Source organism: Engystomops pustulosus, chromosome 7, assembly GCF_040894005.1.
Source record: "Engystomops pustulosus chromosome 7, aEngPut4.maternal, whole genome shotgun sequence".
NCBI classification, from domain to species: domain Eukaryota; kingdom Metazoa; phylum Chordata; class Amphibia; order Anura; family Leptodactylidae; genus Engystomops; species Engystomops pustulosus.
Genome location: NC_092417.1, coordinates 63,875,903 through 63,890,189, shown reverse-complemented (window position 1 = coordinate 63,890,189; position 14,287 = coordinate 63,875,903). Strand labels below are relative to the sequence as shown.

Below are 14,287 nucleotides of genomic sequence, written 5' to 3'. Positions count from 1 at the left end.
GACAGGGTACAACTGCCATGAGGCGAGAGGAGAATCTTGCCTCAAGCAACAGATGTCCGAGCCCTGATGGGGGCGGCAGCCTGGATGAATGTAATGTGGGCGATTTGGAGAATCTCGCCTCAGGCAGCAGACGTCTGAGCCCTGATGGGGGCAGCAGCCTGGGTGAATGTAATGTTGGCGATTCGAGCGCCCATTGCCGCCCGGATAACCCAATAAATTAATTGCGTCTCTTTCTTTAAGAACACAGATGCAACTAATATATAGAGCAGTGTAGGCCTGTTTAGCTGCACCACTCTGTGGCTCTGAAGGACCCAGGTGGTGTGTGATGACGTCACGCCGCCTGCGCCCCTGCACAGAGCAATCGGCGGGAGAAGAGATGAGGATGGCAGCAGATGCATGGGAGCATGACTGGAGGTAAGTAGCTGAATTATTATTTTTATTTCTGGGGACAATTTTCAAGTATAATGGGGGAGGCTGTGTATATTGGGGAGGCTGTGTATGCCGGGGGGCTGTGTATACCGGGGGGGTTGTGTACTACTGGGGGAGGCTAAACATGCTGGGGGAGGCCATGTATGCTTGGGGAGGCTGTGGATGCTGGGGGAGGCTGTGTTCATTATCGGGGGAGGATGTGTGTACTAGGCAGGGCAGGTTTTAGACAAAGTGGGGCCCTGGGCAAAAATATTTCAGTCTCATTCAGTAAGAGGCTCCTTCAGCCCTGCACAATAATAATACTTACACACAGTAGTATGATAAGTATCTGTAATATGGGTGATATAGAAGATAGATATGAGAGATAGATACACTAGGAAATAGATAAAAGTTGATTGATTGATAGTTGGATAGGTAGATGAAGATATATAGATAAGTAGATAAACAAAAAGATAAAAAGATAGATAAATGGTTATATAGACTTCCTTGGAGTTTGGACGAATATATAAATATAAAATAGACAAATTATAGGAGATAGATAACAGGACAGATAGATGATAGATGTATAGAAAGGAGATGATAAGCATCTTCACCCGGGCATTCAACCAAGGAATATTAAAAGAGAATTACATCATCTGCCCACAAAATTCCACATGCAGGGGGACACGGGGCCCTGGGCAAATGGCCACTTTGCCCCCTATCGGGGGGTTGTATTTTAATTAAACTGGATAGCCTTATTTGGAGTACTGTATATAATGTAATTTGGGAGTATGTATATGGGGGCTGTTATAAATAAATTAGGGGAACTGTATATAAATAAAACGGTCTGGGGTGTAGTTCAGGGCATGTGGTATATATAATTCTGGGTGCTGTACATACTATAATTTATTTGGGGACTATATAAAGGATGTTTTATGTAGGGAATAGTGAATAATATATATTTAGGAACACAACCCATTATACTGTAAGAGACTGTGGTATTTTTAATGGCGCCATGTGGAGTGGTGCTACATTGAGCTGAAGACATTTGACTGCAAATTCAGCAGAAATAAACCATGGCTGGGATTCATCGTAAAGAAATCCTCTTCCTGATGGAGCAGATCATCACCTGTAGGTACTAGATACTAGATGTCACTAATGTCTGTGTCACTGACTGACTACTAGTGTGTGAGGTAGCATCTTTTGGCACGTGGGCAAGGGGGCCCTGTTTTCAGACATCATATTTGCTTTCACTGACTATTTCATAGGGTGTGTGAAAAAATACTGAAAGCACTTTAATGCATTATAAAGTGGTTTGTTTATCCTGCACAGGTTTCAAGGAAGGAGCTGAAGAAATCTTACACATCTTATATTTGTTATCCATGGCCTCCCTCCATCTAAAATCACCTTTTAAAATTATGCTAATGAGCCTGAAGGGCCTATGGGGTGTTACCAGGTCTCCTCCGTGCTGTAGCTTCACAGGCAGTTACAGTGTGCAATAATGCAATAAGCACTTCCCTCCTCCTACTGTGTGTTGAAACTTTGACACTTCCTCTGCTGCCATGAGATCAGGAAGAGGTACAGGGGAAGTGCTGAGGAAGCAAGTGGGGGGGGGGGGGGGCAGATAATGTAACAGGGTGAGAAGCAAGAGCATAGAGGGGATCTGGTAACACCCCCTATACCCCTTCATGCTCGTTAGCATAATTTTAAATATAGGAAGATTACCACAGTCACAATGCCTGGATATATGAGTAAGTGCCCCTGGGTTATCATGCTTCACTTTGATTGTAGATTTCCTTTAAAATGAAGGGGTGTCTGATACAAATAGGTTTTCAATTCTCCTCTTTTTAAGCTTTTTGATTGCTGCTAGTGATTGAAAAACATTTTATTTATATTCTAATATTTATCAGTCAGCATTGTGTTACCATTGTATTTAGCACAGACACTTTTCTAGCTTAAGACTGACATACCGTGTAATGAAGGGGTGTCTGATACAAATAGGTTTTCAATTCTCCTCTTTTTAAGCTATTTGATTGCTGCTAGTGATTGAAAAACATTTTATTTATATTCTAATATTTATCAGTCAGCATTGTGTTACCATTGTATTTAGCACAGACACTTTTCTAGCTTTAGACTGACATACCGTGTAAAGACTACTCTAACCCTAGGGGACCCACACAGTATAATGCTTCCCCTTACTTTTCCTACACTATACAGGGTCCCACTTATTGGCATTGTCTTGGTAATTATCTATTTTCTGCCGGCCCTTATATAAATACTACCTTTTTTGTAACCCCACACGCACTCTTATAATGCCCCCATTTCATAGCCTTTTTAGTGCCATTATTGTACATGGTGGCAGGGTTGATGATGTCATCATATGTCACCTCCTGGTCCATATTGCATGTAGCATTACACAGCCTCCTGCTTTACCAGTCCATTCATGAACAGATAGAAAAATCCAGGACAGTAGCTGTAGCAAACCTTGTCATTTTAGACTACACAGAAATTTGTGCTGCTATTGTGAATGCTATTGTGTCTGTCTAACTCTGGGAGGATGAATACAGGACCTGTTGTCAGCTTTCAGTGTAGAAACACAACATGTATTAGAAAGTTGCTGTTACACAATGATCAAACTAAAATGACATACATCCTTAAAAGGCTCATGTACAATAAATGTATCCCTAATCTGCTGGGCCAAGGTCTACAATCTCAGTGCATTTGTGTTTAGATCACAGCATTTCTTTTTATAAAACCTCCAGCATTCCCTGTTTGGAAACACTTTATAATCCAGTGTATTACATATTTCAGCAATATTCGGTTTCTTGGCTCCCCCTGCAGGACGCCAGTAGCATCTACAGGTGAAATAATTGCAAACAGCCCGATTGTGGAGCAGCACAGAGAGTATGATGGATCATGTCTAGAGATGAGTGAACATACTCGTCCGAGCTTGATGCTCGTTCGAGCATTAGCGTACTCGAAACTGCTCGTTGCTCGGACGAATACTTCGCCCGCTCGAGAAAATGGCATCTCCCGCCGTTTTGCTTTTTGGCGGCCAGAAACAGAGCCATTCACAAGCCAGGAGACTCTGCACTCCACCCAGCATGACGTGGTACCCTTACACGTCGATAGCAGTGGTTGGCTGGCCAGATCAGGTGACCCTGGAATAGACTAGCCCCTGCCCGCGCTGCTCGGATCATTCTGTGTCTGGATGCCGCTAGGGAGAGAGCTGCTGCTGGTCAGGGAAAGCGTTAGGGTGTTCTATTAGAATAGTGTTAGGCAGGAGTGATTCTACAAGAACCCAACAGTCCTTCTTAGGGCTACAATAACGTTTTATTTTCCTTTTTTTTGGTTTGCTTGTGGCTGGGCTTGCTGCTATTAGTAGTGCAGCTAGTACCATATTGTGAGTAATTTGCAGGGAGACTTGTGTTTAGCTCTTAGTGACTCACATATCCACCTCAATACAATACAATAGCGTTATATTTTCCTTTTTTTTTGTTTGCTTGTGGCTGGGCTTGCTGGCATTAGTAGTGCAGCTAGTACCATATTGTTAGGAATTTGCAGGGAGACTTGTGTTTAGCTCTTAGTGACACACATATCCACCTCAAACACCGAAGTGGGACAATTTATTAGGGGTTTGATTTGAATTACGCCGAGTCTGCTGATTTATTTTTTTTTACGTTTATTTCTTTTTAGAACTTAAAGTTATTTGGCAAAGCAGTGTGCTTTGAGTGTAGGCTAGAAAATAGCCATAGGAGAACCCCAACGGCTTACTTAGGCCTACAATAGCGTTATATTTTCCTTTTTTTGTTTGCTTGTGGCTGGGCTTGCTGGCATTACTAGTGCAGCTAGTACCATATTGTGAGGAATTTGCTGGGAGACTTGCGACCGTTGTGTTTAGCTCTTAGTGACACACATATCCACCTCAAACACCGAAGTGGGACAATTTATTAGGGGTTTGATTTGAATTAGGCACAGTCTGCTGATTTATTTATTTTTTTCGTTTATTTATCTTATACCTCAAAGTCATCTGGCACTGCACAAAATCCAGTTGTGTGCTGTCAGTGTAGATTAGAACCTAGCCATAGCAATAGGATAGCATTGTTTTGTTTAAAAAAAAAACACAAAAAAAAAAAATTTGAAGTTTACACTTTAATTTTGAAAATGTTTAACCCGAGGGCTAGGGGTAGAGGACGAGGGCGTGGAAGTGGGCGTCCAACTACTGCAGGGGTCAGAGGCCGTGGTCCTGGGCGGGGTGAGACACCACCTGCTGATGAGGGAGCAGGGGAACGCCGCAGAGCTACACTCCCTAGGTTCATCATGTCTCAAGTTACTGGGACTCGTGGTAGAGCACTGTTGAGGCCAGAACAGTGCGAAGAGGTGATGTCGTGGATTGCGGACAATGCTTCTAGCCATTTGTCCACCAGTCAGTCTTCCACGCAGTCCACCCATGTCACCGAAATCAGCACTCCTCCAGCTCCTCCACCTCAGCCTCCTTCCCCCCAGTCTGCCCCCTCCCAGCAAAATTTGGCATTTGAACCGGCATACTCTGAGGAACTGTTTTCTGGACCCTTCCCACAGTCACAAACCACTTGTCCGGTTGCTGCTGAGCAATTTTCCGATGCCCAGGTTTTCCACCGGTCGCAGTCTGTGGGTGATGATGACATTATTGACGTAGTGGAAGAAGTGTGTAAAGAGGTGTCGGACGATGAGGAGACACGGTTGTCAGACAGTGGTGAAGTTGTTGTCAGGGCAGGAAGTCCGAGGGGGGAGCAGACTGAGGGATCGGAGGATGATGAGGTGACAGACCCAAGCTGGGTTGATAGGCCAGGTGAACACAGTGCTTCTGAGACGGAGGCGAGTCCTATAGCAGAACAGGTTGGAAGAGGCAGTGGTGGGGCCAGACGGAGAGGCAGGGCCAGAGCTGGTGCATCAGCGCCAAATGTTGCCCGTAGTCAAGCTCCCGTGGCGAGGGCTAGATTTTCAGAAGTCTGGAGGTTCTTTAAAGAAACACCGGATGACCGACGGACTGTGGTGTGCAACCTTTGCCAAACCAGGATCAGCAGGGGTTCCACCACTACTAGCTTAACTACCACCAGTATGCGCAGGCATATGAATGCTAAACGCCCCACTCAATGGCACCAAGCCCATTCACCTCCGGCCGGGCACACCACTGCTCCTTCCCCTGTGTCATATGCTAGTCAGCCCCCTGCCCAGGACCACGGCCCAAACACCTCCCATGCGAAAACCCCATCTTTGCCTCCACGATCCTCCACAGCATCCACCAGCGTTCAGCTCTCCATACCCCAGACGCTGGAGCGCAAAAGGAAGTATAGCGCAACCCACCCACACGCCCAAGCCCTCAACGTCCACATCTCCAAGTTGCTTAGCCTGGAGATGCTGCCCTATAGGCTGATAGAGACCGAGGCCTTTCGAAACCTCATGGCGGCGGCCGCCCCTCGGTATTCGGTCCCCAGCCGCCACTACTTTTCCCGATGTGCCGTCCCAGCCCTGCACAAGCACGTGTCAGAAAACATCATCCGTGCGCTGACCAACGCCGTTTCTGACAAGGTCCACCTGACCACGGACACGTGGACGAGTGCTGCCGGGCAGGGCCACTATATATCGCTGACGGCACATTGGGTTAACTTAGTGGAGGCTGGGACCGAGTCTGACCCTGGGGCTTCTCATATACTGCCGACGCCGAGGATTGCGGGGCCTACCTCGGTCCAGGTCTCAAAGGCCTACTATGCCTCCTCCTCTTCCCACCCCTCCTCCACCTCCTCCTCCGAATTACCATCCGTGGGCATGGCGCCATCAGTCGGTAGCTCTAGGCAGAGCAGCAGTGCCGTCGATAAGCGACAGCAGGCGGTGCTCAAACTGCTGAGCCTAGGCGATAAAAGGCACACCGCCCAAGAGCTATTACAGGGCATCACGGCGCAGACTGATTTGTGGCTGGCACCGCTGAACCTGAAGCCAGGCATGGTTGTGTGTGACAACGGCCGTAACCTGGTGGCGGCTCTGCAACTCGGCAGACTGACACATGTGCCATGCCTGGCCCATGTGGTAAATCTCATAGTTCAGCGTTTCCTCAAGACATACCCCAATCTGTCTGATTTGCTCACGAAGGTGCGCTGCATCTGTGCGCATTTAAGGAAGTCCGGCACAGATGCTGCCACTCTCGGGGCAGCGCAGCGCCGCCTCCAACTGCCCGCTCACCGACTGTTGTGCGACGTGCCCACGAGGTGGAATTCAACATTAACCATGTTATCCAGAGTTTACCAGCAGCGCAGAGCGATTGTAGACTGCCAGATGTCAACTTCCACCAGAACTGGTAGTCAGGTCAGTCAGCTTCCTCAAGTCTACAATGAGGAGTGGACGTGGATGTCTGATATCTGTCAGGTGCTGAGTAACTTTGAGGAGTCAACACAGATGGTCAGTGGCGATGCCGCCATCATCAGCCTCACCATCCCGCTGCTTGGCCTGTTGAAAAACTCTCTGGTCAGCATGAAGTCGGAAGCTTTGCGCTCGTCACAAGAGACGGGGGAAGAAGATTCCCTTGTTGATAGCCAAAGCACCCTTAGGTCTGTTTCTCAGCGCATATCGGAGGAGGTGGAGGAGGATGAGGAGGACGAGGAGGAGAATGTTGGCGAGACAGAAGAGGGGACCATTGTTCAGTCCTTCACTGTTCAGCGTGTATGGGCAGAAGAAGAGGAGTTGGAGGAGTTGGAGGAGGAGGAAATGGGCAGTCAGGCCAGTGAGGGGAGTGAATTCTTGCGCGTTGGGACTCTGGCGCATATGGCAGATTTCATGCTAGGCTGCCTATCCCATGACCCTCGCGTTCAAAGAATTTATTCCAGCACCGATTACTGGGTATTCACTCTCCTGGACCCACGGTACAAGCAAAATCTTTCCACTCTCATCCCTGGAGAGGAAAGGAGTGTGAGAATGCATGAATACCAGCAGGCCCTGGTGCACAAGCTGAAACAGTATTTCCCTTCTGACAGCGCTAGCGGCAGAGGGCGTACTTCTGCGGGACAAGTAGCGAGGGAGAGTAGGCGAGCAGGCAGCTTTTCCAGCACTGGCAGGGGTACGCTTTACAAGGCCTTTGCCAGTTTTATGTCACCCCAGCAAGACACTGTCACCTGTCCCCAGTCTCGGCAGAGTAGGGCTGATCTTTACAGAAAGATGGTGAGGGAGTACGTAGCTGACCATACCATCGTCCTAAATGATCACACAGCTCCCTACAACTACTGGGTTTCAAAGCTGGACATGTGGCACAAACTGGCGCTGTACGCCTTGGAGGTTCTTGCCTGCCCTGCCGCTAGCGTGTTGTCCGAGCGTGTTTTCAGTGCAGCTGGTGGCATCATCACCGATAAGCATACACGCCTGTCGACTGACAGCGCTGACAGGCTGACGCTTATCAAGATGAATAAAGCCTGGATTTCTCCGGATTTTCATTCTCCACCAGGTGGAGCTCAACCTGAATAATGTATGCACTCCTCCTCCTCAATGTCCTCCTTCTCCTCCTCTTTGTACACTAAAGCATAGGAAACTGGCTATTTTTTGCCAGGGCCAACTGGCTCTAGCTATAGTACTCTATGTATTTAATTTTTCTGGAGGGCAACCTACCCGGTCCTCTGTTTTAAGCAATTTTTGGGAGTGCCACATACAGGCACTCAATCTATTTCATTTTTCTGGAGGACCACCTACCTGCTCCTCTGGTTTGAAAACTTTTTTGGACTGCCACATACAGGCACTATCCAAATTAAATTGTCTCCATAGCAGCCTCCACATGTCGTCTTTTTAGCTGGCTCCACACGTTGTCTCCATTGCTACCTCCACACGTCATCGCCTTAGCTGCCTCCAAAAGTCGTCCATATAGCTGCCTCCATACATGGTCTCCTTATCAAACGAACTGTGTCAGGCAGAATTTTGGGTTGTTTTCATGGATTCCACATCAAACTTGTTAACTTTGTCGCCACCCTGCTGTGTAAGCCACAAAATATACTGGCAAACTTTTATCATTTACCGATATTATTTCAGCGTTTCTTGCGCATCTGTTTACATTCCCCTCACCCGCCATATCCCAAACTTATAAGAACGCTACTACACTTGATCTTATACAAAAGGTTCTTAGAAGTGCTGTTTGGTTAGTAGCCTAGAGACAGGGGCTTGGATTGGCGAAAGCTCGCCTGGCAGCGGAGCGCCAGCTCCATCTCAAGATCCAACTAACATAGTTTTAACTGCAGCACCTTTAATCTACTACTAGTTCACTGCCTCCATACATCGTCCCCTTATCAAACGAGCTGTGTCAGGCAGAATTTTCAGGTGTTTCACCAGATAAATTGTGGAACTCGACCCATCTGTCGCCGCCATGCTGGAGACCTGAAGTTGCAATCATAGCAGCGCAATATGGATGCCCCATACTGTCACTCTTAATCATGGAACCATTTCCGTAAAAACAATTAAAAATAGAACCACTATGCTATTCCATTATTCCTAGGTGAAATATTCAAACGACCCGGCCTGCTTTGAAAATTATAATTTTTTCAAAGTAAACGTTTCTGGCCCCCAGGCCCATTTTGGGTGGGGAGGAGCCGAGAGACAGGGGCTTGGACAGGCGAAATCTCGCCTGGCAGTGGACCGCCAGCTCCATCCCAAGATTAGGCAGCCTCAGAGGCATCCATGCATACTGCCCCTGCTGTTTCCTGTCCATTTTGCCTCCACGATCCTCCACAGCGTCCACCAATGTCTCATTTCAACTCTCAACTCGGCCCATCTGTCGCCGCCATGCTGGAGACCTGAAGTTGCAATCATAGCAGCGCAATATGAATGCCCCATACTGTCGCTCTTAATCATGGAAGTCGTCTCCATGGCTGCCTCGACATGTTGTCCCCTTATCAAAAGAGCTGTGTCAGGCTCATTTTTCGGGTGTTTCACCAGATACGTTATGGAACTTGGTCACTATGTCGCCACCATGCTGTGTTATCGACTAAATATACCGTCAACCTTTTGTTCACATAGGAAATCATTTCACCTCCTTTGGTGAAACCTGAGTCCATTTAGGGTATGTCGCCATGAGACTCTCTAGCCTGCCACTGCTGCCGCTGCCACTGCATGCCGTCCCCTAGAGTGTCAGGGTCAATTATTTCATGTTTTAGATGCTATCTAGCCTCATTCGGTCACTTTGTCATGGCCATGCTGTTGCCCATAATTTTTGCATAATGGTGTGATTAAGCAGCCTCAGAGGCATCCATGCATGCTGCCCCTGCTGTTTCCTGTCCATTTCCGTGGTGTTTCCATCCTTTTCTGAGGTTCCCAGGTGTTTGGCCAAGCTTCCCTGTGCAGAGCCTTGGTCCCCTTGAAAAAAGCACACCACTAAGTATAAGACCCCTTCCACACTTGCGTTGCAGATCACGTCAGAGTCTGATCAGGGTGCGATCAGGGTTTGGTCAGTGAAAAACTGACATTTTGCATCGAAGTTCAATCCAATCAGTTTTCAGTCAGAGTTTGTTCAGCGTCTCAGTTTTTCACGTGCGTTTTCAATGCATTTTCAATGCAATCTCAATGTGTTTTTCAAGTGCAGCGTGTGAAAAAGACTCAGGACTGAGCTCTATCTTTTCTATGGCAATTGATCAGTGAAAAACGCATTGGACTTGCAAGTGACTCAGAGTGCAATGCGTTTTTGATGCATCTCCATAGACTTGTATGGCGTATTTTTCACTCGCGTGACTTGCAAAAGTAAAGCATGCTGAGATTTAAACGTGCGTTAAAATAAATGAATGTCTGAAAAAGACCAGTCATTACAATGGGTCAGAGTGCAATGCAAGCACAAAAGCACCCGCAGAACACGTGCATGAAAAACGCAAGTGAGAAGGGGCCTAAAGGTGGTCTTTATTCACCCACCGCAATATAAAGTGCAATGTTTCAGCTCATCTATGCTTGATAATGGCTCTATAGAAGAGCTAAAACTTTGCACTTTATATTGCCACCTTTATCCCTACCAAATGCTGCCTCATCACATTTTTGGATTACAGGTGAAATAATGATCTAGAAAACACTGAAATCCTGTGTTCAAGAGATTTCAAGGTGGTCTCTTAATCCTTACATGAAGCAGTCACTTTTGGCCTTGGTCAGGACTCATCCAATTTTTCCTTTTTTTCCCTTGAGTTCTACAAGCCATAACCTTTTCTTTTTTTCAAATAAGTCGCTGCTTGAAGGATTTCATTTTTGGGAGGAACAGTTTTAGAGTGTCATAAATGCTGCGGTAATTATTTACCACATTGTCAAAGACGTAAAACAGTATAGTGCTCTAAAGCAGTCTTCACCACTACATCATGGGTATATATATATATATATATATATATATATATATATGTATATATAGGATATATTTAGAAATTGACAGCATTGTTAATATCTGGCATAGGCGACATTTACCCTATATCTGCCTGCGCTTGTCGGACTTGCCTTGCTACAGAAGTCTATGGGAACATGAAAAATACTGATGCCACACAGGTGCCATACAGGTGTCATCCACTTGCGGTATATATTTGCGGATCAGATGCTATTTAAGATGTGACCCACTAAGGGTGGGTAAATGACATAATTTGATAGTCTTCCGCTATTTTTGGTGGATTTGTAAAAACATGTGACATACAAATGACACAGACCTTCTATGCGGACATATCTCTCTGAAACAGATTGTACACTGTACTAAAAGTATGAGTGTATACTGTAACCATGGAGATATATTTATACATTGGAGATCAAAATTAGAGAACAATGTAGAATAACTTTTTTCAAAAATAATGTTATCTCTATGGATTGATGGATTTTTGTAAGGGATACACCATGCCACCAACACACAATTTTTCAAAATTACCAAAGTATATCGGCATAAAACTTCTATTTTTGCAAAACATAAGTGATGATCCTAATTAGAGAACAGCAATGACAAAGAAATATTATAATGACATTTTCTGAAGGTTACACCAGTCACCAATCAGTAGGAACTTTGCTGTGAATGACTTCTGCACAACAGCAGTCACAGGAAGGACATCACTAGTCTCTCACACTGCTCTGGTGGGATTTTGATTTACTCTTCTTCCAGTATCTTCCACAGTGACTGTTGTGACTGTGACTGTTTCTTAGCCATAACTTTGTCACCAAGGATTTTCAAAGGTTTTCTATCGGGTTTAAATCAGTACTCTGCGCTGGCCATTTCATTGTTTCATTGTTTTATGTTTCAAGGAATTGTTTTACCTGTTTTGCTGTGTGACAGGGGGAATTGTCCTGTTTGAAAATTGCTGCAGAAAACATTTCCCAAACCTTGACACAACCGCCCCCACCTTTCACTGACTTTTTTACACACTTTGGGTTTGGTCTTTCCCTGGTTTGTTGGTAAACAAGTTTCCCATTAGATCCAGATAAATTAAACTTACTTTCATCACGAAAATTAACTGCAGACCACTTATCCTCTGTCCGCACAAAATTCTCCTCTGTAAAGGTCTAGCCTTTTGATTCTGCTAATGTCAAGACACTGGATGATGGCACAGATTCTTACCCTCTTTAGTGCAGAACTGCTGAGCTATTCCAGCTGCAGCGTTGAATCGATTACCCATGGAGATTCTCTGCATTATCCTTTCCTCACTTGCATTTGTATTTAGAGAGTGACCAGCCTTCTTGGGGGACTTGAATTAATTTGTGACATAAAGATATTCTAGAAATCACAGACTTTTTCCCCAGGAAAAATTAGATTGATTCAATCTACAATTCAAGTAATTTTCATTGACAGATGGAGCTGTGATCACCGAAAATAAATAAATAATCTTTCCTTAAAATGTAAATAAAAGTTGAATGAAATTACCTTTCCCAGCACAGAAATACTCCTCAGCTGATTGGCTGATTCGGTTTCCTTGAGTTGCACCCGGAAAGAGGTTTCAGGTGAAAAAATAACATCATCATTGTGACACGGAATATTTTCTACATCCACAGAAAAGAGGAATCTCCCTATTTCAAGGTCTTCAGGGGACAAGGCAGAACTCCACAGAGTTGGATCCAGCCATTGATGCCGATCTGCATCGTTAAAGTTTACAGATGTTCCTAAATGTAATGAGATCCATAGTCAGACACCTGTTCAGCATATATATCACACCCACTGCCAGAGCTGAAGATTACAGATCATACAATTATACCATCCTGGATCTGTTAGGACAGTCTCTGGATGCAGATAGAGTTGAATGCAACCATTGGCTTCCTGTATGACTGTTGAGACTCTGCCATTACTGTGTGCATTAGAGGTCAGTAACCATGATGTGATGACCGCGCCTGCCAACTTCACAGCTGTGCATAGCTGGACTGCCACAAGTAAGAGGGGGGCACAATGTGAGGAGGAAAGAGGGGTGCACAAAGGTAGGGCATGTTAAGTGGCAGAGAGGGGAATAAACAAAAGAGCACTGTAAGTGAGGGATCAAAGGTAAGCAGGTCATTATGTTTAAGCATATTGTTCCCATATGGTTCAAAGGCCAAGTGGGAGGTGGACGTGAGCCCCACAGAAGATGATCAGTGGAGAGATATGCAGGAATTGGTTCCTTCACTGTCCCCCAGTGAAACGCAGAGGGTATCACAGTTGTTCCTAATTTATAGAGTTTATAAAACACCGACCATACTGTATAGATGGGGCATAAGAGCCGATTCTAATTGCCCTACATGTGGACAGGGGGGTGCTCACTTACTCCACATGTTATGGGACTGTGGAGAGCTAGAGACTTACGGCTGCTGGATAGCCCTAAGGTCTGCCTTTTGGGCGTCTGGTCCTATGACCCTAGCTATACAAAGGGCTTTATACCATACCCATAAAGAGATCTCACTTTACTGGTTTAGAAGAACATCTCCCTCCATATGCCAATATAAAAACAGAATGAACAATATCATACGGCTGGAATATGAGGTTTACCCGAAGCAGAAAGCCGTTAAGAAGTTCAAGGCCATACGGGGCTCGTGGTTCGATTGTTCGGGGTTGCCCTCTGGGGCGTTGTTATCAATTAGACAAAGTTTTACATACTTGTTAGATGCTGTTAGCAACCCGAACTCCATATATAAGAAACTTTTTTTTTAAATATGAAGTGCGCCCACTGGCTTTGTCCGGTTTGTATTGCCACTGTACAGTCTGTATGGGCTGCCAGAAGGCTGTGTGACTTATTGTCTGTTGTCCCATTGTGCCGAATTTCCGTTATACACTCACTGGCCACTTTATTAGGTACACCTGTCCAACTGCTCATTAACACTTAAATTCTAATCAGCCAATCACATGGCGGCAACTCAGTGCATTTAGGCATGTAGACATGGTCAAGACAATCTCCTGCAGTTCAAATCAGTATGGGGAAGAAAGGTGATTTGAGTTCCTTTGAACGTGGCATGGTTGTTGGTGCCAGAAGGGCTGGTCTGAGTATTTCAGAAACTGCTGATCTATTGGGATTTTCACGCACAACTATCTCTAGGGTTTCCAGAGAATGGTCCGAAAAAGAAAAAACATCCAGTGAGCGGCAGTTCTGTGTGCGGAAATGCCTTGTTGATGCCAGAGGTCAGAGGAGAATGGGCAGACTGGTTTGAGCTGATAGAAAGGCAACAGTGACTCAAATCGCCACCCGTTACAACCAAGGTAGGCAGAAGAGCATCTCTGAACGCACAGTACGTCAAACTTTGAGGCAGACGGGCTACAGCAGCAGAAGACCACACCGGGTGCCACTCCTTTCAGCTAAGAACAGGAAACTGAGGCTACAATTTGCACAAGCTCATCGAAATAGGACAGTAGAAGATTGGAAAAATGTTGCCTGGACTGATGAGTCTCGATTTCTGCTGCGACATTCGGATG

At 45.7% G+C, this 14,287-nt stretch overlaps 1 protein-coding gene across 2 annotated transcripts in view; it reads right to left on the bottom strand.

The window, feature by feature from the left end:
* Nucleotides 1–14,287, bottom strand: part of AMN (amnion associated transmembrane protein) — a 71,038-nt gene that overhangs the window by 27,818 nt on the left and 28,933 nt on the right. For both annotated transcript variants that reach the window (XM_072116227.1, XM_072116228.1), the window contains exon 5: nucleotides 12,281–12,516. In XM_072116227.1, coding sequence (XP_071972328.1) covers nucleotides 12,281–12,516 — 236 coding nt within the window. The remainder of the gene's footprint in view (nucleotides 1–12,280; nucleotides 12,517–14,287) is intronic.